The sequence below is a fragment of the Ranitomeya variabilis genome, chromosome 4, assembly GCF_051348905.1.
Source record: "Ranitomeya variabilis isolate aRanVar5 chromosome 4, aRanVar5.hap1, whole genome shotgun sequence".
NCBI classification, from domain to species: domain Eukaryota; kingdom Metazoa; phylum Chordata; class Amphibia; order Anura; family Dendrobatidae; genus Ranitomeya; species Ranitomeya variabilis.
This window is the reverse complement of record NC_135235.1, coordinates 311,763,370-311,786,662: the sequence shown is the minus strand read 5'-3', so window position 1 is coordinate 311,786,662 and position 23,293 is coordinate 311,763,370. Positions and strand designations below refer to the sequence as shown.

At 42.0% G+C, this 23,293-nt stretch overlaps 1 protein-coding gene across 7 annotated transcripts in view; it reads left to right on the top strand.

Annotated features, from left to right (window-relative positions):
* Window positions 1-23,293, top strand: part of PRDM16 (PR/SET domain 16) — an 868,945-nt gene that overhangs the window by 455,326 nt on the left and 390,326 nt on the right. For all 7 annotated transcript variants that reach the window (XM_077250426.1, XM_077250425.1, XM_077250424.1 and 4 more), the window contains exon 3: window positions 542-592. In XM_077250426.1, coding sequence (XP_077106541.1) covers window positions 542-592 — 51 coding nt within the window. The remainder of the gene's footprint in view (window positions 1-541; window positions 593-23,293) is intronic.

The window sequence follows — 23,293 nt, the reverse complement described above, 5'->3', positions numbered from 1 at the left end:
GAACAAAATGTGTAGAGAATAAGGCACAAATACTAAAAAGGAGCAAATGACTCCAGAAAACTGGAGAAACAGAAACGATGAATCGGGGTTTATGTGTGTAAATTATTATTGCGTGTAAATTATTTACGGCCTCTAATCTTTAATTAGGCACAAAGTAGCAGATATTGAATACAGATATATAACATGAAACAATATTGATTACATTAATACACATCAAGATACACTGGCCAAATCAATGTATCCATTAAATGGATTGGAAATCACAAATATGCTGACAGTCACAATACATCATAAATCTACACGTTGAAATAAAATTTTGTTTTATGGAGAAATCTGAATTATTCAATTAACTTACAAAAAGTAAGCAAGAAAAATCATGTTAAAAATAGGCAAAACTAATTTTGTTCTTACTGCTAGGATTTATTTTTTTCTTCTTCATTTTTATTATTATTATTATTATTATTATTATGTTCCTTTTTTATTAATTACTTATCATAAATCTAAATTCTAGAAAATAAATATATATTTTCTTTCTCCACAGCAAATTTTACCTGATTCAGAAGTGACGTCACAAGACGACAGTCTAAGAAAGGTAGGAAATGACCTTAATTTTTCACTTCAACCAAGTTATTTATGTATCAATATGTATGAATAACCTATATCCTGTATGTAATTAAATACATTTCAGGTTAATTCCAATCAATTACTTAAAGAGAGGCTATCATCAGATAATGACCTGTTGTTCAAATTAGTTTTTTGTGCTACATGTATTTAAAAAAAGGAAATGTTTTATTTTTCACACTCACTCACTACTGGGGCTCTTTTAGAGTCATAATTCCTGTCGTATCAGAAAGAGTTTTCAGGAGGCTCATTATCATCAGAGGCAGGTAACACCTCTATATACAACTGATAAAAGATCCCCCAATCACAATTTATGATCTCATAGCTGACCCTCCCTTCACAACGCTCATTAGATACTTCAATCCAAAAAAAAGGTCAGATTGTGACCATTGTGCCTATGGACATGTGTTGTTTCCTGAAACAATAGGTCTAAAAAAAAATCTTTGCCAGTGTGAAAATGGAAAGATTTCTATTTCTATTTTTATTACAGATAGTAAAAGAAATAATAGAAATTGCCAATTTTCTTTTGTTGCAAAAATATAGTTAACACCTGATCTAAACAATAGGTCATTTTCTGATGATAGCTTCCTTTTAAGTAAGGTGGTCATGATGTTCTTAAGAATACTTGACCTGTCTTAGATATGATTGGAGATATCTTTTAATAGGAATGCTCCAAACTTGAGGAACTGTACCATGTCAACCAATGAAAATGTAGCAAAATAATTATATTGGATATTTACAGTCAAAAAGATTGGATTTCTTTTAAGCTTTTAACCAGTAGGGCTTACCTTCTATGTGATCAGCGATGGCCCAACCATTCATGTTTTTTCTTCCGACACGGGCTACTTTTACTTGCGTTTGGTTTGGAATCTCAGTCCTATATATCTAGATGGGGCTACGCAAAACTAAATCAGGCATCTGGACAAAAGTGACTACTGTCTGGTGGAAACCTAACGGTTGGACACCCACTGATTATACATTGATGACAAGGTGAAATTTGACCACGCTAAATAGTAAAGGACTTGACACTACTATGAGAAGTCAATGAGGAAAGATATGATTCATTTATGGACATTACATCAATGCAAATAGTTTAGAATTAAAAATAGGAAACATAACTTAATCCATCTAGTTTATTTTTTCAAAAACTTTGATTTTAGATGAGCACTTAATATCCAGCACTACTGGCCGTATACAATTTTTCTGTAGAGTTTGCAGAAAACTTAACTTCTCTCTTAGGCTACAATTTACATGGATATAAATATTTTAGAAATGATATCACTTGGCAAACGCGCGTCGCTGGTGAAGAGGGACCACGCCGCATTTAAAATATATCAGCTTTCCAATAGTAGATCTTTATGCATTAAATGGCTACAGATTGATGTCTCCCAATGTGCGTCTGATTGTGTTTATTTCCTAAGTAAAGTTATGTATACTGTAGCAATGGATCTTATTTTTTTATTAGGAGTTTTAGTTTGAGATTTTGCATTCATGATATTTCTGCTGTTTTTGTTTTACTTCTATATGACTATAAAACTTATCGGAACTAGTATTGTAAATGAATTTTTTGGACCTTTTGGTGTGATTATAACAATCTAACTGCAGAGAGTTTGGACACAAAGAAGAAACCTGTATTAATGTACAAGGAAAAAAAAAGTCACAAGTGTTGTGACCAAGTGGTGACCTTCTGAAGAGCCAATGTCTATAGGGATGACCTTTTTACCTTCGGAACCTCCATAATTCTCTTCATGATGTCTTTGACTCAGTGGGATCTTTTTTTGTGTTTCGAGACACATCAGCAAGGTGGCAGTACGACAGATCCTCATTACCATACAACTCAATTACTTCAGAGTTTCCAAAGCATTGGATTCCATTCAGCCATTGAATTGCTGTTATAGATGTACATATTCACCTCCACTGTCTCAGCTACCTGGACACATAAGAGACGACAAAAAATCATTCTTAGCCTATGTTCCTATTGTGTTTGTCTTACATATTTTTATTTCGCTGTATCTTATTTTTGTAATTTCTGCCCTTTACGTTTGTATGAGGAGCAAACAAAGAGCAATTTCTTTGTCTTTTCCCCGAAGCTTCCAGTAAAAATTTGTTTCTCACTAAAGCCTGTTTGGTGATGGGTGTTTGGCTTTATGGGGGTCATAAATTAATTTAGGGATGGGCTGGACATTTTAATAGTTGGAGGTCAGTGAGGTCATGGCAGTAAGGTAAAGAGTTCAAGTACTTGGAGGGTGCAGTTGACTTACGTCAGTTATATATAAGAGGATGTCGGATTCAATATCAGGAACCAAGTGATGGGCTTCACAGATTTAGCTAAAATATAGCATCATATTCATGAAATTTGGCACTCAGGAAATGAGGACAGATACACAATATTAGTGGGTGCTCATATACATATACATACTGTATATATTTTATTTTACATTTATGGGGGGGTTCATTGTTTTTTTTCTTGTGATTACTTTACAAGTTTCCACTTGTTGGTATCAGCCATAGAGGTAAGGTGTCGATTATTGAACACTCAACATATGCTTTAACCATGGAGGCTGGTACACTGGTTAAAATGACGACTTTGTACTCATAGTGAATCCAAACAACCCTGAGGATAGGGAACAACGCCACGCACTATCTAAGTGCAGTAGAAACTAGGTGTAAATTGAACGCTTATATAATTGCACTCACCTAGTCAAAGGCGAAAATGAAGCATTGAAAGGGGATCCGACATGAATCCAAGGTGAACGGTCTGAACTCGGCCGACTGGTCACACGGAAAAGGCCCTCAGACATCCGTGGTAAAACAGTAGAAAGCAAGGAAAATCGCAGTATGTAGCCGGCGCTCCCGTATAGAGATTCTCATAGATGTTATACACAAATATCTGCTTTATTGAGATAATAAAAAAATTACAAGACAACGTGTTTCGACTCCTACACCCTGGAGTCTTCATCAGGTCATTAAAAAATATCTATTTGTACTTGTAGTGTTACTGTCTCTTTTGCATTTGGCATATGGTTCCATAAGTAAGACATCTACTTTTTCTTGACAGTATTTTTAAAAAGCTCTCTGGCCAATCAGCTGATCTCAATGGTTCAAACAGCCGCAACTCCTCAAATACTGACTGTGAGCCACTCTAGCCACATTGGTAGGGATCCCAAATGGTAGCTTTTCTATAACATGCGTATGCCCTTATTATTATTATTATTATTATTATTATTATTATTGTTTATTTATATAGCACCATTAATTCCATGGTGCTGTACATGAGAAGGGGTTACATCAAAATACAAATATCACTTACAGTAAACAAAACTAACAATGACAGACTGGTACAGCGGGAAGAGGACCCTGCCCTTGCGGGCTTACAATCTACAGGATTGTGGGGAAGGAGACAGTTGCCCTTATTGCGGCAACTTTTTTAATGTCTCAGGCACATGACTATGTACAGTATGGACTGCAATACCACATTGCTCACTCCACTGAGGTCCCTACTGTTCAGTGTTTGGTGCCGTATATCACCAATATTCTGCTGAAAGAGCTCAAACTAGGAGAGATTACAGTCTAATCAAATGGCGCATTCTGCAATTTTCCACATTGCATTCTTGTGTGTATCTCCTATTTCCTGTGTGTTCACCATTTGTTTTTTGGCTGGTTACAAATCCCATAGTGATTTGCACAGCACAATGAACCAATCACATATATCCTAACTTTTGCTTTCCCCTCGTAACAGCATTTGATTTCCCAAGCAACAAAGAGAGAAGCTGCAGCTGCATCCACATCCACCCCTCTCCTCACTGTTTATTACTGCAGAGAAAGAGAAAGAGAGAAGCTGCAGCTACATCCCCACCCTTCCCTCTCCTCACTATTTATTACTGCAGAGATAAAGAGAGAAGCTGCAGCTGCATCCCCACCCTTCCCTCACCTCACTATTTATTACTGCAGAGATAGAGAAAGAGAAAAGCTGCAGCTGCATCCCCACCCTTCCCTCTCCTCACTATTTATTACTGCAGAGATAAATAGAGAAAGAAAGAAGCTGTAGCAGCATCCCCACCCTCCCCTCTCCTCACTACTTATTACTGCAGAGATAGAGAGAGAAGCTGCAGCTGCATCCCCACCCTTCCCTCTCCTCACTATTTATTACTGCAGAGAAAGAGAGAAGCTGCAGCTGCATCTGTAGCGCCCACACTGCCGCAGAGCCGAGGGGTACCCGGTACCAGGCCTCTGAGTCTCTGTCCTGGGGTTGTCACGGTGGCTGGACCCGGTCCGTGACCCTGCTGAGGGGCGTCCAATGAAAGGTGTGGATGGTGATGGTGATGATGTTATGGTGCGGTGCAGGTCGCAGTAAATAACAAGGACACCAGGTTGCAGTCTCTTTACCTCTTAACTGAAGGCTTCAGGATCCTCAGTCCGGAATACGGTTAACCGGGCTGCGTGAGTCCGGCCGGTCCAATGGCACCTCCAGAGTTCCCTTTCCAGGTGGAAATCTGTGCCTACCTTCTAGCGCTTGTGTGTTGCGGTCCTCCCCTGCTGTGCTTACGGGATAGTCCCCACAACTGTTGTGTCTGTTTCTGAAGTTCCCTCACAACTCGATTATGATGTTCTGCTTCGTCCCCCAGATGATATGGCTAGGACGCACCCGTATGACGGGTAGGCTCGAAGTTCTTCCGGGACCCTAGAGTCGCCCCTCTCCAAATGTTGCCCCCTATGTCTTCTTAGGTGATTTGAGTGAGACAGCCCGCCTATAACTGACTGTCCTGCCGTAGGTTTGAAGTAAGGCCTGGAGCTCAATACTTCCTCGGCGTTCCGGCCACCGGCTACGCGCCTCAGTAGGATGTTGCCTCGTCTTACAGCACGACTCCTACTGGTGTTTCTCCTTGTTGCGTTGATCTCGTTTCTCACTCAGCACAATAAACCTCGCTTCTTGTCCTTTCTTGGGGTACCGCCGCGATGAAGTGCAGGCGCGGTCCCGTAACGTTCTTTCTGTTCGCTAGACCTCTGTCAGGATCCCACCCCCGACAGGGACCCCCCTGAATCTTCCCCTGCAACACCCTCTGCCACAGGATGTTGCCTGGTTCCAACCCAGTCAGCTTCTCACTAACTTCCTATCCAACCCCCAGTTTTACCAGATTGTGAGGAGTGGCCTAATACATAGCACCCTTAGCTCCTCCTGGAGGCCAGACTGTGAAGTGTATTGGTGTCTGTGATACCTGGTCAGGTGAACTCCTTCAGTGCCATCAGACGTACCATAGCCCCCCTTAGCGGCGGAGCATCAGTAGTGCAACGACCAGGACTCTGGGGCGCTGCACTCCCCCCTCGTTAAATCCAGTACTCCTGGACTGGGAAGAAAACAACAATACATGTCAGCAAAAAGACATACAATTTCCAAATGCAATAACAATAAGCAGATTTGAACAGAGCTTCCCTTTATGGGAGGTGAGGACACTTGAACGTTACAAACATGGTTAAATACTTTAAATAACATACTATAAATAACTTTTTCTTACCCAACCGGGTATTCTACTAAGTGCAAATTTTTGAACAATAATTTAACGTTGCCTTTAAGGACGTACACACTGAATCCACTAAGGACCTTATAATAAAACACTATAAGGCTAATCAACTTTTCTTCATTTTCCATCTTTACATCTGCAGGACCGCCTGTCTATCTGCCCCAGGCCTACTGCCTCTCGTTCTGTTGCAGGACCGCCCCTTTCCACCCGGGCCTACTGCCTTTCTGCTACTATACACAGTATGGAACTTATCTTCCCTCTCTCAGTCCAGGATCACCGAGCCATCTCTGTATGGCTCCTAGGAGGACTCACTGACTAACCCCATCCGGGTTCACTTCCTGTCCTCATTCTTCTAGCAACATCATTAAACATTTCTCACAATTAACTAGCTCACTACATATAACTCTCATATGTAAGCATTATTAGTACTTTCTTTCAAAGCATCATCATTCTGCAAGTGCTATGGATGAATGTTCCTTTTAAGAAGGGACCAAGTCTCTATGAGGTAGTGCAACTTCTCAAGCTGCAAGTCCACATGCAGCAAGGACTCCGGTACTGCTTCCAGGAACAGTTTCTTCGCAAAGAGTCCTTTTCTTTATAAAACCAGTAGAGGGCACCTTTAAGAAGGTGCAAACTATTTACAATGAGTTTGTAATCATGCAGTGTTCATGATCCAGCAGTTCTTTTCAACAATGATAAGACGAGAAAAACAAAAACAAAAGCAAAAGAAAAAAGGCAAAAATAGGGATCCCGGGTAAACTAAGGGATCCCTTTAAGAATTAACCCAAGTCGGGTTGTAGCAGCAAGAAGACACATAGAAAGATGGACAGTCAACCATATACAATTTGCAAAGCACTTTAAAGCTTCATAGTAAATTGCAAGACATCAGCCAGTAGTGGCCATCTCCTGACCGTGGCGGCCTCGGTCCCTGGTCTCCGGCTGATGCGGTGTCAGTATCGGTGGTTGGTCTCTCGGGTGCAGTCAGGTCACCCGGTGTCTGGATTCGAAGGCTAACCCTAGCTGCGAGCTCAGTAGCCGCAACAAGGCATACGGTGGCGATAGTAGCAAGATCTGTCAAGTCTGGTTCAATCATGGTCGAGGCAACAGGTGACGCCCCCTCAGGCCCACATCGTTGGATGTTCCGAGCGCACCATCCTTGTGCACTCCGGTGGCGGGTGTAGGTCACCTGATCCCCCCTTTGCAATAGTGGGTCACCATATCGGTTGCGGAAAGGAGTCTTCATGTTGCAACTGGTAACGAAGACTTCAGTCGGTAGTCCCGGTTCCTGTATGGAGCCCCAACCCCGCTTTGGGTGAAAGGCCAGCACAGTTCCCCGCTTTACCACGTCTTTCCTGCCGTGCGCAGGCTTTGGGTGTTTCACTTTTGGCGCGTCAGTTTGTTCTGTCTCTTTTCGTTTTTTCCAGTGTAAGATCAGGCATTGTTTATATTGTTCCCAAGTGAGCACAGCAAGGGTGAGGCCTTCCTCCCGAGCTCCATCTGGCCCAATCTGGGGGGTATCCCACTGAAAGATCACCCCCTCTGAGCTCACATCTAGGGGTTCCCCCATCTTGATCGGTAGTGGAGGCACCAGCTTCCCCATCGTGTCGGGGGTTAGCACCACCAGCTCCGCTGAGAGGAACTGGTCATTGTTGGGGTGAGGAACGGTCGTGGGATCGGTCAGGAGAGCAGGATCGGTCGTGGAGCGGGATCGGTCAGGAGAGCAGGATCGGTCGGGGGAGCAGAATCGGCCGGGGGAGTAGGGGCGCCTTCCATACCTGCGCCTGATGTGATTCCACCGATGTCGATCCGTTCCACTGACAAGGACACTGGAATCGGCTGCAGCCCGGACCGCAGCTTCCCCAAGGTGGCCTCTCGATGTGGCTCCGCTCTCCATGGCTCCGCACCTGCCGACTCCGTGGTCAGGATGGGTAGGCTCGGCTCCTCCGCCGGCGGCTCCAAGGAGTTCAGATCCTTCAGCTGTGGTGGATGCGGGTCCGCCTCTGGTGGGTGAGGGCAAGCCGGGATCACTTCGCCGTCGCTCGGGCACCCGCTGATCATCTTCGCTGTCTTGAGATCGGCAACCGTGCATGCACCTGACTCCACCATTTCTGCGAGGTCGAGCTCCCTCTTCACCTCGTCCCCGCCGTTGCAAATCAGGGGGCGGTTCTCCTCTGCTGCTGGGCAGGTCGTCATCTCGCAGCAAAAGTCGGAGGGGGCGGTCGCTGCTTTTGGCGCCGTTTTGGTAGTCTCCTCCCATGACACGCCCTTCTTCTTCCTCTGCGCTCTCCTTAGCGCTGTAATGGCGGCGGGTTTTGGCGGGAACTTCTGGCGGCAAGTGGCAATACACAGTCTTTGCAATAAGTCACAGTCCAAGTATAATAAATCACAGTTCCAAGGCACACATGACCTGATTCTTCAGGCTTAAGTAGATCCTGTTTGTGACGCCAAGTTGTAGCGCCCACACTGCCGCAGGGCCGAGGGGTACCCAGTATCGGGCCTCTGAGTCTCTGTCCTGGGATTGTCACGGTGGCTAGACCCGGTCCGTGACCCTGCTGAGGGGCGTGCAATGAAAGGTGTGGATGGTGATGGTGATGATGTTATGGTGTGGTGCAGGTCGCAGTAAATAACAAGGACACCAGGTTGCAGTCTCTTTACCTCTTTATTGAAGGCTTCAGGATCCTCAGTCCGGAATACGGTTAACTGGGCTGCGTGAGTCCGGCCGGTCCAATGGCACCTCCAGAGTTCCCTTTCCAGGTAGAAATCTGTGCCTACCTTCTAGCGCTTGTGTGTTGCGGTCCTCCCCTGCTGTGCTTACGCCTATTTCTGCATTCAGGACCTGAAATTACGTCACGGCTTGCTGTGATTGGTCGCGTCGCGGTCACATGGGCGGCACGCAACCAATCACAAGCCGTGACGTAATTTTAAAAATGCGCGCGTCTCCTGCCTCCCGTGACGTCACGGCTTGTGATTGGTCGCGTCGCCCATGTGACCGCGACGCGACCAATCACAAGCCGGAACGTAATTTTAAAATCATGAATGCCTAGAATTAGGCATTGAGGACCTGAAAATTACGTCACGGCTTGCTGTGATTGGTCGCGTCGCGGCCACATGGGCGGCACGTGACCAATCACAAGCCGTGACGTCACGGAAGGAAGTAAAAGCGCGCATTTTAAGCAAACAACGCTGCCGGTTCCCTCGGTGAGGTCCAGGCTGCGTCGGAGAGGTGAGTATAGCAATATTTTTTATTTTAATTCTTTATTTTACACATTAATATGGATCCCAGGGCCTGAAGGAGAGTTTCCTCTCCTTCAGACCCTGGGAACCATCAGGAATACCGTCCGATACTTGAGTCCCATTGACTTGTATTGGTATCGGGTATCGGTATCGGATTAGATCCGATACTTTGCCGGTATCGGCCGATACTTTCCGATACCGATACTTTCAAGTATCGGACGGTATCGCTCAACACTACTCACTATTTATTACCTCAAAGATAGAGAAAGAAAGAACCTTCAGCTTCATCCCCACCCTTCCCTCTTCTCACTATTTATGACTGCAGAGATAGAGAAAGAGAGAAGATGCAGCTTCATCCCCACCCTTCCCTCTCCTCACTATTTATCACTGCAGAGATAGAGAAAGAGAGAAACTGCAGCTGCATCCCCACCCTTCCCTCTCCTCACTATTTATTACTGCAGAGAAAGAGAAAGAGAGAACCTTCAGCTGGAAACCAACCATTCCCTCTCCTCACTATTTATTACTGCAGAGATAAAGAGAGAAGCTGCAGCTGCAAACCCACCCTTCCCTCTCCTCACTATTTATTACTGCAGAGATAGAGAAAGAGAGAACCTTCGGCCTCATCCCCACCCTTCTCTCTCCTCACTATTTATTACTGCAGAGATAGAGAAAGCAAGAAGCTGCAGCTACATCCCCGCCCTCCCCTCTCCTCACTATTTATTACTGCAGAGATAGAGAAAGAGAGAAGTGCAGCTGCATCCCCACCCTTCCCTCTCCTCGCTACTTATTACTTCAGAGATAAATAAAGAGAGAAGTGTGGCGCCCCAGGGTCCTGGTCATCGCAGTGGTATTTCTTTCCTCTCAGGGAGAGTGATGCTACGTTTGGAGGCAAATAAGGATAACTGCATCCAGGTATCACAAACATACAATACATTTCACACTCCAGACCACCAGGGGGAGCTTCTGCTCCTATTTATTAGGTCACTCCCCATATATATATATAACTGGTAGTCTGTAGGGAGTGTTAGAGAGTTCCAGACAGTAGTCTGAGGTGGACAGAGGGTCCAAGGAGCTGTGCATGCCCTCAGAGCTGCAGCTCCCAGAAAGAGACATTCAGAAGGCAGAACTGTATTGCAGCGAGCGTGAAGGAAGTTGTAGCAAAGGAGAGGATACCAGAAGGGGACCGGCCCTACACAGGCTGCCTCCTTCGGAGGTGCAGAATCCCAGTGGCCGGAACACTGAGGGCGTAAGGACCTTTATGCTTTGCTCCAGAGACCGGCAGGACAGCTAATTGCAAGTTACCTGTCCGCCCTACACCCAGGAGGCACGGTGGCAACCCTCGGAGGCCGGGGTGTGCTAGAGTCCCTATAAACACCCCTAAGCCGCCAGTCATATGGGTTTGTCCTATACGACTACGGGGGACAGAGAGAAAGACACCATATCTGTGAGACCCTTATGTGAAGCCATAGGCAGTAAGGGACTACACCACTGCAGCGCAAGGGAAGGCTACTGATGTCCACCTTGACAAGGGGACTCTGGACTTGCCTCCAAACCGGCCGGACTCTGCCTGCCCTGTGATCTGGTGCCCTGGACTGTGGATGCCAAAGTGTTCAGTAAAGGTAAAGAGACTGCAACCTTGTGTCCTCGTTCTTCTCTGCACCTCTCACCATCCACCATCTACACTCTGGGAAGCTCTGGGGATATACTTCACCTGTGGGAAGGTATACCATCTAGCTGCCATCACATCACCACAGCGGACCCCTTAAAGCAGCGTCGGTCACCCTGACCGAATACCACAGGTGGCGTCATGAACACAAACTTTAACCCTTTAAAGACCTTTCCCTTTTAGATGGACGTCCCAGGGCCACGGACAGGGTCAGCCACCTTGACATCCCCCTGTGAACCGCAGGACCCGGTACCGAGTACCCCACGGCCCCATGGGGGCGATCCAGAAGCTGCAGCTACATCCCCACTCATCCCTCTCCTCACTATTTATTACTTCAGAGATACAGTAAAGAGAAAAGCTGCAGCTCCATCCCCACCCTTCCCTTCCCTCGCTACTTATTATTTCAGAGATAGATAAAGAAAGAACCCTTCCTTCTCTCCTCGCTATTTATTATTGCATAGATATTGATACAGTAAAGAGAAAAGCTGCATCTCCATCCTCCACTCTCCTAGCTGTACATTGCTGCAGAAATAAGCAGAAAAAGAGAGAAGATGCAGCTGCATCCCCCTCCTAGACTTTCCTTATTGTTTATTACTGCAGATATAGAGAAAATGAGAAGCTTCAGCTGCATTCCCTTCCTTCTTTATTCTCACTATTACTGAAGAGATATAGAAAGAGAGAAGCTGCAGCTGCATCCCCCTCTAACTCTCTCCTGACTATTACTACTAGATATAAAAAGAGAAGCTGCGACTGCATCACCTTCCTTCTTTACTCTCACTATTTATTACTGCAGAGAGATAGATAAAGAGCAAAGCTGCAGCTGCACCCCCTTCCTCCCCTTATTTATTATTTCAAAAAAGTTTAAGAAAGAAGCTGCAGGCGCATCCCCATCTTCCCCTCTTGCTATTTATTACTGCACAGACAACGAAAGAGAGAAGATGCAGCTGTATCCCAATCCTCCACTCTACTACCTATTCATTGCTGCAGAAATAGACAGAGAAAGAGAGAAGCTGCAGCTGCATCCCCATCTTCCCCATATTTGCAGTTCATGTCCAAACCACTGCTTAATATACATTATTGCAGTCTCGCTGCAACCCAAAACGATGAGTAGAATGTATTGTTTTCAGAAAACTTCTTACATTGCTTGCTGAAAGCAGATGTCGCTGTGTAGCACCATTTTATGTGTGTATTTTAAGATTCTTAATTATAGATAGACTTAAGAAAAATGATTTACCGGACCCTGTTCTAGTGGCCCCCTTGGCATCCAGATCAGAGAACTGCAAACCTCCTTTTACCAGCCCACATCATTGTGCTCAAAGAGGCGCCAAGGATTCCACCGAGGAGGAAGTTGAAAATCACCTCCTCCGGCCGCCATGGACCAGCAAAGTGACCAAAGGTCCAGGATCCCTCAAACTATTTTATTAAATATATGAATTATAAATAATATATTAATAATTAAATAATTAAATTTATTAAAACAAGTAACGTTTGTCTGCATCATAAACACTTGATGTAAATTCTTACTAAAATGTATCCATTTATGTCACTATCCCTTACAAGTAATTAGTCACTGTTCAGACAGTCATAGCAACAGTGACTCCTACTGGTTAGAAAAGACTGTAAGACATTAATAAAACTTTAATAATGAGAATTAATTTATTATATACTAATTTAGGTGACATTTTTGTAGCAACCCTTAACAATACTTTCTCCTTATATATATTTTTCCTTGCAATGTTATATCCGCCACACATATTGATGCAAACACTGGCGTCTATTCACATTTCCTTTAAAAACAGTTTGAATAAATGTTTTTTTATTCTAAGCCGAAGTCAAATAATGGCGCTATAGTCATCCGAAGTCTTTTAAATTGCGCTGGCTTTGGTGTCACTGGTCCTCGGAGAGTTCTCTCTTCAGTAGACCCTCTATTTAGTCTCTGTTTACTTAGAAGGAATAGCCTGGGGGCTACTGGAGGAAAAACATCTGTGTGAGATAATCTATAGAGCTATCTATCTATCTATCACTCTTGTCGGAGCCCCGTCTCTCTGGAGAGCCAGCTGAGAGACTTGTAATGAAAAGCCATTGCTGAAGAGGCTTTAGGGACAAATAAAGAAACATGTTAAGAGCCGGCCGAAAATGGATAGAGGACATTATTAAAGCTGAATAGCCTTCTTATCAAAATCCAATAAGATAGACATTGGCCAACAGCTTTACAATTATTTTTCAACATACCAGAAAAAAAAAAAAAAGAATTTATCCCTCAACAACAAATAGATGTAATCAAGTTGGTTAAACCTTCAAGGATAAAAAGAAAAAAAATGCCCCTTCTTCATGTCCTATCTTAAAGCTAGATTTCTGGCCTGGAGCCTGCTTATTGAGTACGGAAGGGTTAAAAACAGCAAAAAGTTGAACTTATGAATGCAGTAACAATTATATATATATATATATATATATATATATATATATATATACATATATCATATATATCTATACATAGATATGTATAGATATATATATATATAAATATATATACATATATCTACAGTATATATATCTATTTATCTATATATATATATTTATATATATATAAACATATGTATATCTATATCTATGTAGATTTATCTATATATATATGCTGTAATGTCTATTGTCTGTATAAGTCCCCTCTATAAGTTGTAAAGCGCTGCGGAATATGTTGGCGCTATATAAATAAAATTATTATTATTATTATTATATATATACATATATATATATATATATATATATATTTATATATATAAAACCTGTCTATACATATATAATATATAGACAGATATATAGCTATATAATGTATATATAATGTAATTTTATTGCAATATTGAAAAAAAACATTTATTTTAATTCATCGGTTTATTTAAGTGCAGTTGGAATATCGGTATAATTATAATAATTGCAACCAATATTTTTTAAACCATTTTTGCTTATTTATTTTTGTACTTTTTGACTTATTGGCCTCCATTAGACAATCTTATCAATTGCAAATTTTTCTTCCCAGTAACACGTAAAGGTAAAAAATGTGATTTTAATGCTGTTCTTGTATAGTTATATCAGCATGAGATAATAATGTCGTGTTACTTTCAAATATGCATTACCAAAGCTATTAATCTCCCGTCATTTAAAATGAGATATGTAATACTTAAGGTCAAAGCAGACATCTGATATCTCACTATTACATTGTTTGCAAGGAGATGATTGATTGATAATTATGATAATTTGCAAAATGATTATTTGCGTATGATATCCAAGGAGTGTCCCTCCGGACCGTGCACAATTTCCTATTTATATATGGGCCATCAAAAATGGCCTCTGGTAACACAGGAGGTGGACAGGTCTTCAGAGTCGCTCCCTATGGGAGTAACAAGACTGATGAGTTATGACCTGGATGAGACGCAGCTCAGACTTCAGTAAGGAGTCAGGAAGTTTGTCAGGGAAGAGCAGGGTCGTTTCTGGTAACTGTCTATTGTATGGCAATTATGGGGCCACACAGCCAGAGGCAAAGAAGGGAGACATCCATCTCGGCAAATGTGAGTTTAAATCCCTAAAAATAATAAAAAATAAACATTTCAACGATTCATGATTATGTGAATTTACTATAAAACCACTTTAACTTTGCATTTAACATTTAACACTTTTTTATATAAATTAGCACATCAATTCTAGTAAATTTCTATATAGAAAAAATTGGGACAATTGCATTCTTGAATGATGCTATTATAGAAACAGTAATGCAAATTGTTTCATTCTGGCTCTTTTACAAGCTAAAATGTTAGAAAACTTTTTTACTTTACAGTCTTGTATATCCCTGCCCGAACGCGAGATTTTTGAAAACGGTAAATTCCCAAATTTCTAACTTTGTTTTTTGTGTTGCAGTGTTATTGGACATAAGACTTTATGCATATTCAAAATCAAAACCTTGAGACTCCTGAGCCCTGATGCAAAATCTGCAACAATAATGCTCCTTAAGTCTACGTTCACATTAGCGTTCGGCGCCACAGCGTCGGGTGCCGCAGCGTCGCCGCATGCGTCATGCGCCCCTATATTTAACATGGGGGCGCATGGACATGCGTTGTGCTGCGTTTTGCGACGCATGGCCGCAAGCGTTGGGCGCAGAGAACGCAACAAGTTGCATTTTTTTTGCGTCCAACTTTCGGCAAAAAAGGACGCATGCGTCGCAAAACGCAGCGATTTAGCGTGCGTTTTGTTGCGGTTTTCTTTGCGTTGTGCGTTGCGTCGCCGATGCAGCGGCGCACAACGCAAATGTGAACGTAGCCTTACCCCTTTCTGCCAGCTGACGGAATAGTACGTCAGCTGGCAGATCCCCTGCTTTAAGGTGGGCTCCGGCGGTGAGCCCACCTTAAAGCCGCGACATGTCAGCTGTTTTGGACAGCTGACATGTGCGCGCAATGAGCGCGAGCAGAATCGCGATCCGCCCGTGCCCATTAACTAGTTAAATGCCGCCGTCAAGCGCGCGGCCGGAAGTGCTCGCACCGCTGACCCCCGTCACATGATCGGGGGTCAGCGGTGCATTGCCATAACAACCAGAGGTCTCCTTGAGACCTCTATGGTTGTTGATGGCCGATTGCTTTGAGCGCCACCCTGTGGTCGGCGCTCAAAGTACACCTGGATTTCTGCTACATAGAGGTGATCTGTACTTCACCTCTATGTAGCAGAGCCGATCGAGTTGTGCATGCTTCTAGCCTCCTATGGAGGCTATTGAAGCATGCCAAAATTTAAAAAAAAGTGTTTAAAAATATAAAAAAATAAAAAATATATAAAAGTTCAAATCACCCCCCTTTCGCCCCAATCAAAATAAAACAATTAAAAAAAAATTAAACATACACATATTTGGTATCGCCGCATTCAGAATCGCCCGATCTATCAATAAAATCAAAGGATTAACCTGACCGCTAAATGGCGTAGCAAGAAAAAAAATAAAAACGCCAAAATTACGTTTTTTTGGTCGCCGCGACATTGCATTAAAATGCAATAACAGGCGATCAAAAGAATATATCTACACCAAAATAGTATCATTAAAAACGCCAGCTCGGCATGCAAAAAATAAGCCCTCACCCGACCCCAGATCATGAAAATTGGAGACGCTACGGGTATTGGAAAATCGCACAATTTATTTTTTTTTTAGCAAACTTTGGAATTTTTTTTCACCACTTAGATAAAAAATAACCTAGATATGTTAGGTGTCTATGAACTCGTAATGACCTGGAGAATCATAATGGCAGGTTAGTTTTAGCATTTGGTGAACCTAGCAAAAAAGCCAAATAAAAAACAAGTGTGAAATTGCACTTTTTTTGCAATTTCATCACACTTGGAATTTTTTTCCCATTTTCTGTTACACGGCATGGTAAAACCAATGGTATCGTTCAAAAGTACATCTCATCCCGCAAAAAATAAGCCCTTACTTGGCCATATTGACGGAAAAATAAAAAAGTTATGGCTCTGGGAAGGAGGGGAGCGAAAAACGAAAACTAAAAAATGGAAAAAGCTCCGGGGGTGAAGGGGTTAAAGAGTGTTCACATGCATATCACACCTATACAAAATACAAGTGCAATAAATGTTAACTAAGGATGTCTTTACACAGACTGACTGGTGGCAAAATACGGAAGCTGATCAGTAAACTTTTACTGATTAGCGGTCATTTGAATGTCTGTTTACACCGGCAGACCAAAGTAAATGATCTATACTAGATTTTTCAGTGCACATAGGCATCCATAATTCTTGGCAATTCGACTCCTATTTTAAAAGAACGATGCCCCACTGAGAATTAGAAAAGATTGTCAAAGATTATTTCACTCAATGAACAAGCATTTTGCTCATTCATTGGGTGATCGGCAGTCTGTATACAATCGTGAAAGAAGTGGTTTTTTAGCAACACTCGTTCGTAAATAGCCATTATGAGGGACATACCAGTACAGAAGTCACAAGGACCCTGTTGTCATGGCCTTAAAATCTACAGGTTAATGGAGAAGGAGAGAGTTGGTCAGGGGTTGGAATAGCTGCGGTAATGGTGGTGAGGTGACAGCAGGTTCATTGCTTTCTAAAGAGGTGAGTTTTCAAGTTGCATCTTCTTGCTTCAATTGTGGGAGACATTCATGCTTGCAAAGGGTCTGGATTTCAGAGGATGCGAGATGCGCGCGAAAGGTCTTGGATACTGTTGGGTGAGGAACCTAAGACAGTGGAGAAGAGAAGGAGGTCTTGTGAAGACTGGAGATTATATGATATAGTTGGGTGAGGAACCTAAGACAGCAGAGAATAGAAGGAGGTCTTGTGAAGACTGGAGATTAAATGATACAGTTGGGTAAGGAACCTAAGACAGCAGAAAAGAGAAGAAGGTCTTGTGAGGACTGGAGATTATATTATACAGTTGGGTAAGGAACCTAAGACAGGAGAAGAGAAGGAGGTCTTATGAGGACTGGAGATTATATAATACAGTTGGATAAGGAACCTAAGACAACGGAGAAGAAAAGGAGGTCTTGAGAGGACTGGAGATTATATGATAAAGTTGGGTAAGGAACCTAAGATGGGGGAGAAGAGAAGGAGGTCTTGTGAGGACTGGAGATCATATGATACAGTTGGGTAAGTAACCTAAGACAGGGGAGAAGAGAAGGAAGTCTTGTAAGGACTGGACATTATATGATACAGTTGGGTGAGGAACCTAAGACAACGGAGAAGAGAAGGAGGTCTTGTGAAAACTGGAGATTATATGATGCAGTTGGGTAAGGAACCTAAGACAGCAGAGAAGAGAACGAGGTCTTGTGAAGACTGGAGATTATATGATACAGTTTATGTAAGGAACCTAAGACAGCAGAGAAGAGAAGGAAGTCTTGTGAGGACTGGAGATTATGTGTTGGGAGATATCAGGAGATCAGTTTGTATATGTATGGATGAGATAGATTATGAGCAGCCTTGTAAGTCATTGTTAGTAACTTAAACTGGAATCATTGGTCAATTGAAGCTCGTGAAGGGATTGGCCAATGTAGAGGAGTAGCCAATTGAGAGGAGGATTGATCAGGCAACGGAGATAAGGAAAGACTGAAGGGGTGTGAGAGTGTTAGATGCCATTCTTCTTTGTTGCTGATTATGTTAATTTCCCAAATTGGTGCAACCTTTATGAGTTTTTCTAGTTGGGTTAATGCGAGTAGACAGTAACCTTCAAATTATTACTTATTTGGATATTATATCCCACGGTCAATGGAATGGTGCAAACTGAACCACAAGTGATGCATCTTACCTACTTAAAAAAAATAACCATAGAATTGAACCGGAGTATAGGTTGGTATTTGTGCAATATGTAAGAGTACGTTCACATTGTGGCCATTTCCCAGATAAACCCCAAGAATAAAACAAAATTACCATATACCCTGTAGTAAATAAATAAGTAAACAGTAAATGTAAATAACACAATGTACTTAGTTAACACAATTTTGATCTAAAAAATGCAAAAACCATCCCACTGCAACAGGGGTGGACCTATCCGGATTCAAGGATTAAAACTTCATCTTGTGTCAGCTGACCTCAATAACGGCAGAACAGGACAGTGGCATGACTGTTCAGACACATCCTCATGGGAAGCTATATGGATGAAATACTTAGCTCAGACAGGTGAGCCATGCCCCTGATTGTAGAAAGTACAAAAAAATTACAGTAAAACTAAAGAAGTGAGCCGGAGCATAAGTTGATATGTGCATGCAATATGTAGGAGCAAATTCACACTAAGGCCATTCCACAGGCAAAACTCAAGAAAAAAAAACAAAATGAGCATATACCCTTTAGTATACAAAATACATATTTTTAAAAGCTTGATTACTTTTTTATGGCCAAAGATAATGAGATATTTTACACTTTGAGTTCAAAATGGCAGCTCCATTCTAATGCATAAGTAATCCATGCTGGCATATTTTATGGTCCATTTAAAGAAAATTAAACCCATGTTTAAAAATAACAGTTTCCTTCTAAGGGCAATTATACAAGTCAAGTGGCTATCCTAACATTAAAAGCAATTTCTAAAGTTTTGTAACTTGATGTTTACAATATCCTTTTTTTAATTTTGTGAATAGAAAATGACCTTGAGCCAATAAGTCTGCCACCAATTACACAGAAGGGTGGGGAATGCTGGGTATTTAGCTAAGAAGACATTTTTACAACATGTCTATTTTCGTCGAAGACCACTCATAATAGCAGTCCATTAATTCAGTGAATGAACATATCGTAGAGTCGGCTCCCTCTTGAGAACAATAATACCGGGGTCAGCTTATGCTTCCATGGTAACTAAGTACTATTAAGAAGTTTGCATCCATGATTTTGATAAAATGAGACAAAATAAAAGAAAATCTGGAATGTAACTAGAAAGGTGTTAATCTGCATAAATACACTTGTTTATTGGAAAGCGCTGCCGATTGGATTTTTCTGAAATATTAAACCTTTCTCTATTTCGCTTACGAATTTATACTCAAGGATTGTAAACTCTGTAAATAATTAAAAATAGGTCTCTGTAAATGTTTAAGAGATTTAAGTAAAAAAGATAGACATTATGTTCATGTTTCGAAAACAAAGACTATACTAATTTTTATGAGTGCAATAGTTGGCCCACCAAAGATTTGAATATTGTATTATTTTTGGAGGATTACAAGCACAACTATGATTCCGCCACAAAAATATAAAATACTAGATGGTGGCCCGATTCTAACGTATCGGGTATTCTAGAATATGCATGTCCACGTAGTATATTGCACAGCCCACGTAGTATATAGCACAGCCCACGTAGTATATTGCCCAACCATGTAGTATATTGCCCAACAACGTAGTATATTGCCCAACCACGTACTATATTGCCCAGTGACGTAGTATATTGCCCAGTGATGTAGTATATTGCCCAGCCACATAGTATATTGCCCAGTGACGTAGTATACAGCACAGAGCCACGTAGTATATTGCACAGCGACGTAGTATACAGCACAGAGCCACGTAATGTATTGCACAGCGACATAGTATACAGCACAGAGCCACGTAGTATATTGCACAGCGACGTAGTATACAGCACAGAGCCACATAGTATATTGCCCAGTGAAGTAGTATACAGCACAGAGCCACGTAGTATATTGCCCAGCCACATAGTATATTGGCCAGTCACGTAATATATTGCTCAGCTACATAGTATATTGCCCAGCCACGTATGTCACAGGTTACAAAATAAAAAATAAACATATACTCACCTTCCGAGGGTACCCTTGTTGTTCTGTCACCTGTGTGTGGTGCAAGTGGCAGCTTCCGGTCCCAGGGTGTGATTACGTCGCGGTCACATGACCGTGACGTCATGGTAGGTACTTCTCGCGCAGGCACGCAAGACCTGTGATGACGTCACGGTCACATGACCGTGACGTCATGGAAGGTCCTTCTCGTCATGGAAGATCCTTGCCACCGGAACCTGCTGCTTGCATGGAGCGGTCAACGGAGCGTCGTGAGGAGCGGGAAAGGCGGCGTAGGTGAGTATATAACGATTTTTTAATTTTTTTTATTATTTTTAACATTAGATGTTTTTACTATTGACGCTGCATAGGAAGCATCAATAGTAAAAACTTGGTCACACAGGGTTAATAGCGGCGGTAACGGAGTGAGTTACCCGCGGCATAACGCGGTCCGTTACCGCTGGCATTAACCCTGTGTGAGCGGTGACTGCGGGGAGTATGGAGCGGGTGCCAGGCACTGACTGCAGGGGAGTAGGGAGGGACTAATCGGACTGTGGCCGTCGCTGATTGGTCGCGGCAGCCATGACAGGCAGCTGGGAGACCAATCAGCGACTTGGATTCCATGACAGACAGAGGCCGCAACCAGTTAATATCCGTGACAGACAGAAGGACAGACAGACAGAAAGACGGAAGTGCCCCTTAGACAATTATATAGTAGATGTAGATAAAAAATATAAAAGTCAGAAAATGTGTGCAATCCTTGTGGAACGGATGTGAAATCCGCATCCTGTTTATTAAGATGAGATATCTGCACTGCTGTTGTAGATTTGAAATACATGTCATGGAAAAAAAAATAGTTACCACTTATTCACACACTGCATTTTTTCCAGTGTAAAAAATGCTGTTGTTTACGGTACCAGAAAAGTGAATGAGATTCCTGAAATCTCATACACACGCTACTTACTTTTTCTTTGCAGATTTGAACTATCAAAACGTTTTTCAAATCTACAGCTTAATTGTTTCAGCGTTTTTCATCCAAATGAATGGAAAAAAAACGCAAGTAAAAACACATCATAGATGCAAAAAGAAAAAACTAGCTTACTGTACATGGAGTATTATCTACCAACACTCTGGTTCTTGGTGCAGAAAAATCCTCTGCAAATACTCAATGTGTGCATATAGCCTATACAGTGGCATGTAAAAGTTTGGACAACCCTGTTATTGTGAACAGTTAAGCAAGTTGAAGATGAAATGATCTCAAAAAGGCCTAAAGTTACAGATGACACATTTCCTTTGTATTTTAGGAAAAAAATGCTTATTTAAATCTTTTACATTTTAAAAATTACAAAAAGGAAAATGGACAGATGCAAAGGTTTTGGCACCCTTCATGGTTAGCACCTAGTAGCACCCCATTTTTACAGTATCATAGCTTGTAGATGCTTTTTGTAGCCAGACAAAAGTCTTTCAATTCTTGTTTGATGGATTTTCATCCATTCTTCCTTGGAAAATTCTTCCAGTTCTGTGAGATTCCTGGGCCATCTTGCATCCTCTGCTATTTTGAGGTCTGGCCACAGATTTTCAATGATGTTCAGATCAGGGGACTGTGAAGGCCATTGTAAAACCTTCAGCTTGCGCCTTTTGAGGTTGTTTATTGTGGATTTTGACTTGTGTTTAGGATCATTATCCATTTGTAGAAGCCATCCTCTTTTCAACTTCAGCTTTTTTACATGTTTGCATCAAGAATTAAGAGTTAAAATTTAATTGAATCCATTCTTGCCTCTACCCATGAAATGTTCCCCGTTCCATTGTCTGCAACACAACCCCAAAGCATGATTGATCCACCCCTATGTTTAATGGTTGGTGAGATGTTCTTTTCCTGAAATTCTGTGCCCTTTTTTCTCCCCACATACCTTTGATCATTGTGGCCAAAGAGTTCTATTTTAACCTCATCGGTCCACGGGGATTGTTTCCAAAATGCATCAGACTTGTTCAGATGTTCTTTTGCCTACTTCTGACAGTGGATTTTATGATGAGGATGCAGGAGAGGTTTTCTTTTGATGACTCTTCCATGAAGGCAATATTTGTGAAGGGGTCTTGAACAGAAGAACAATGTACTACAGCTCCAGAGTCTGCTAAATCTTTCTTAAGGTCTTTTGCAGTCAAGCGGGGGTTCTGATTTGCCTCTCTAGTAATCCTACGAGTAGCTCTCTCTGAAATATTGCTTTGCCTTCCAGTGCTTATCTTGACCTCCACTATTCCTGTTAACTGCCATTTCTTAGTTACATTTTTAACTGACGAAAGGGCAACTTATGTTTAAAGAGGTTTTCCACTACTCAGACAACCCCTTTTGAATCCTTATGTTTTGCACAAGTAAAATAATAACACCTATTCTCACCTCCAGTGCCAGTGGTGTCAGAACTGACTCTACTGGGGATTGCATGGCATTATGTTACACAATCCCTGTGGCCATTCAGTGCTGGCTTTCCTCTTCTCTCCTATGCACATAGTTGATGCCAGAGGAAGTGACAGCTGATTAAAGTCATCCAGAGGTTCAGTTATGGATACCTTGTTACAGACGTGTGCATGAACATTTAGAAAATAAAAAAGGAAAGGTAAAAAAATTTGAACATTTTATGTGATTTGTGACAAAAACTTGTTTTCAGCACTCTTAGGTTTACGCAGTAAATATCGAGATGTAAAGTTACAAGGTACTGCATCGATATGAAGCTCAAGTATTAACCAAGAAAGTTAAAATAACTCCATGGAGTGATCACGTTGTCAGGAATCAGAGGTGATTAGTAATGACCTTCGTTACCTAGTCCTGGTGGTCTTTAATTTCAGTCATTATTTCTCTGCTTTAAGTTGATGTCTACAGCAGGGGTCTATAATTCACAGAGCTTCGGTAATGACTGAGTTAAATAAAGAATACTAGAATCAGATCTGTCTGAATGACTAATCACTTGTAGAGTTTATCATGGAGATGATTAGAAGGTAAAGCAGCCTCCAGTCATTTC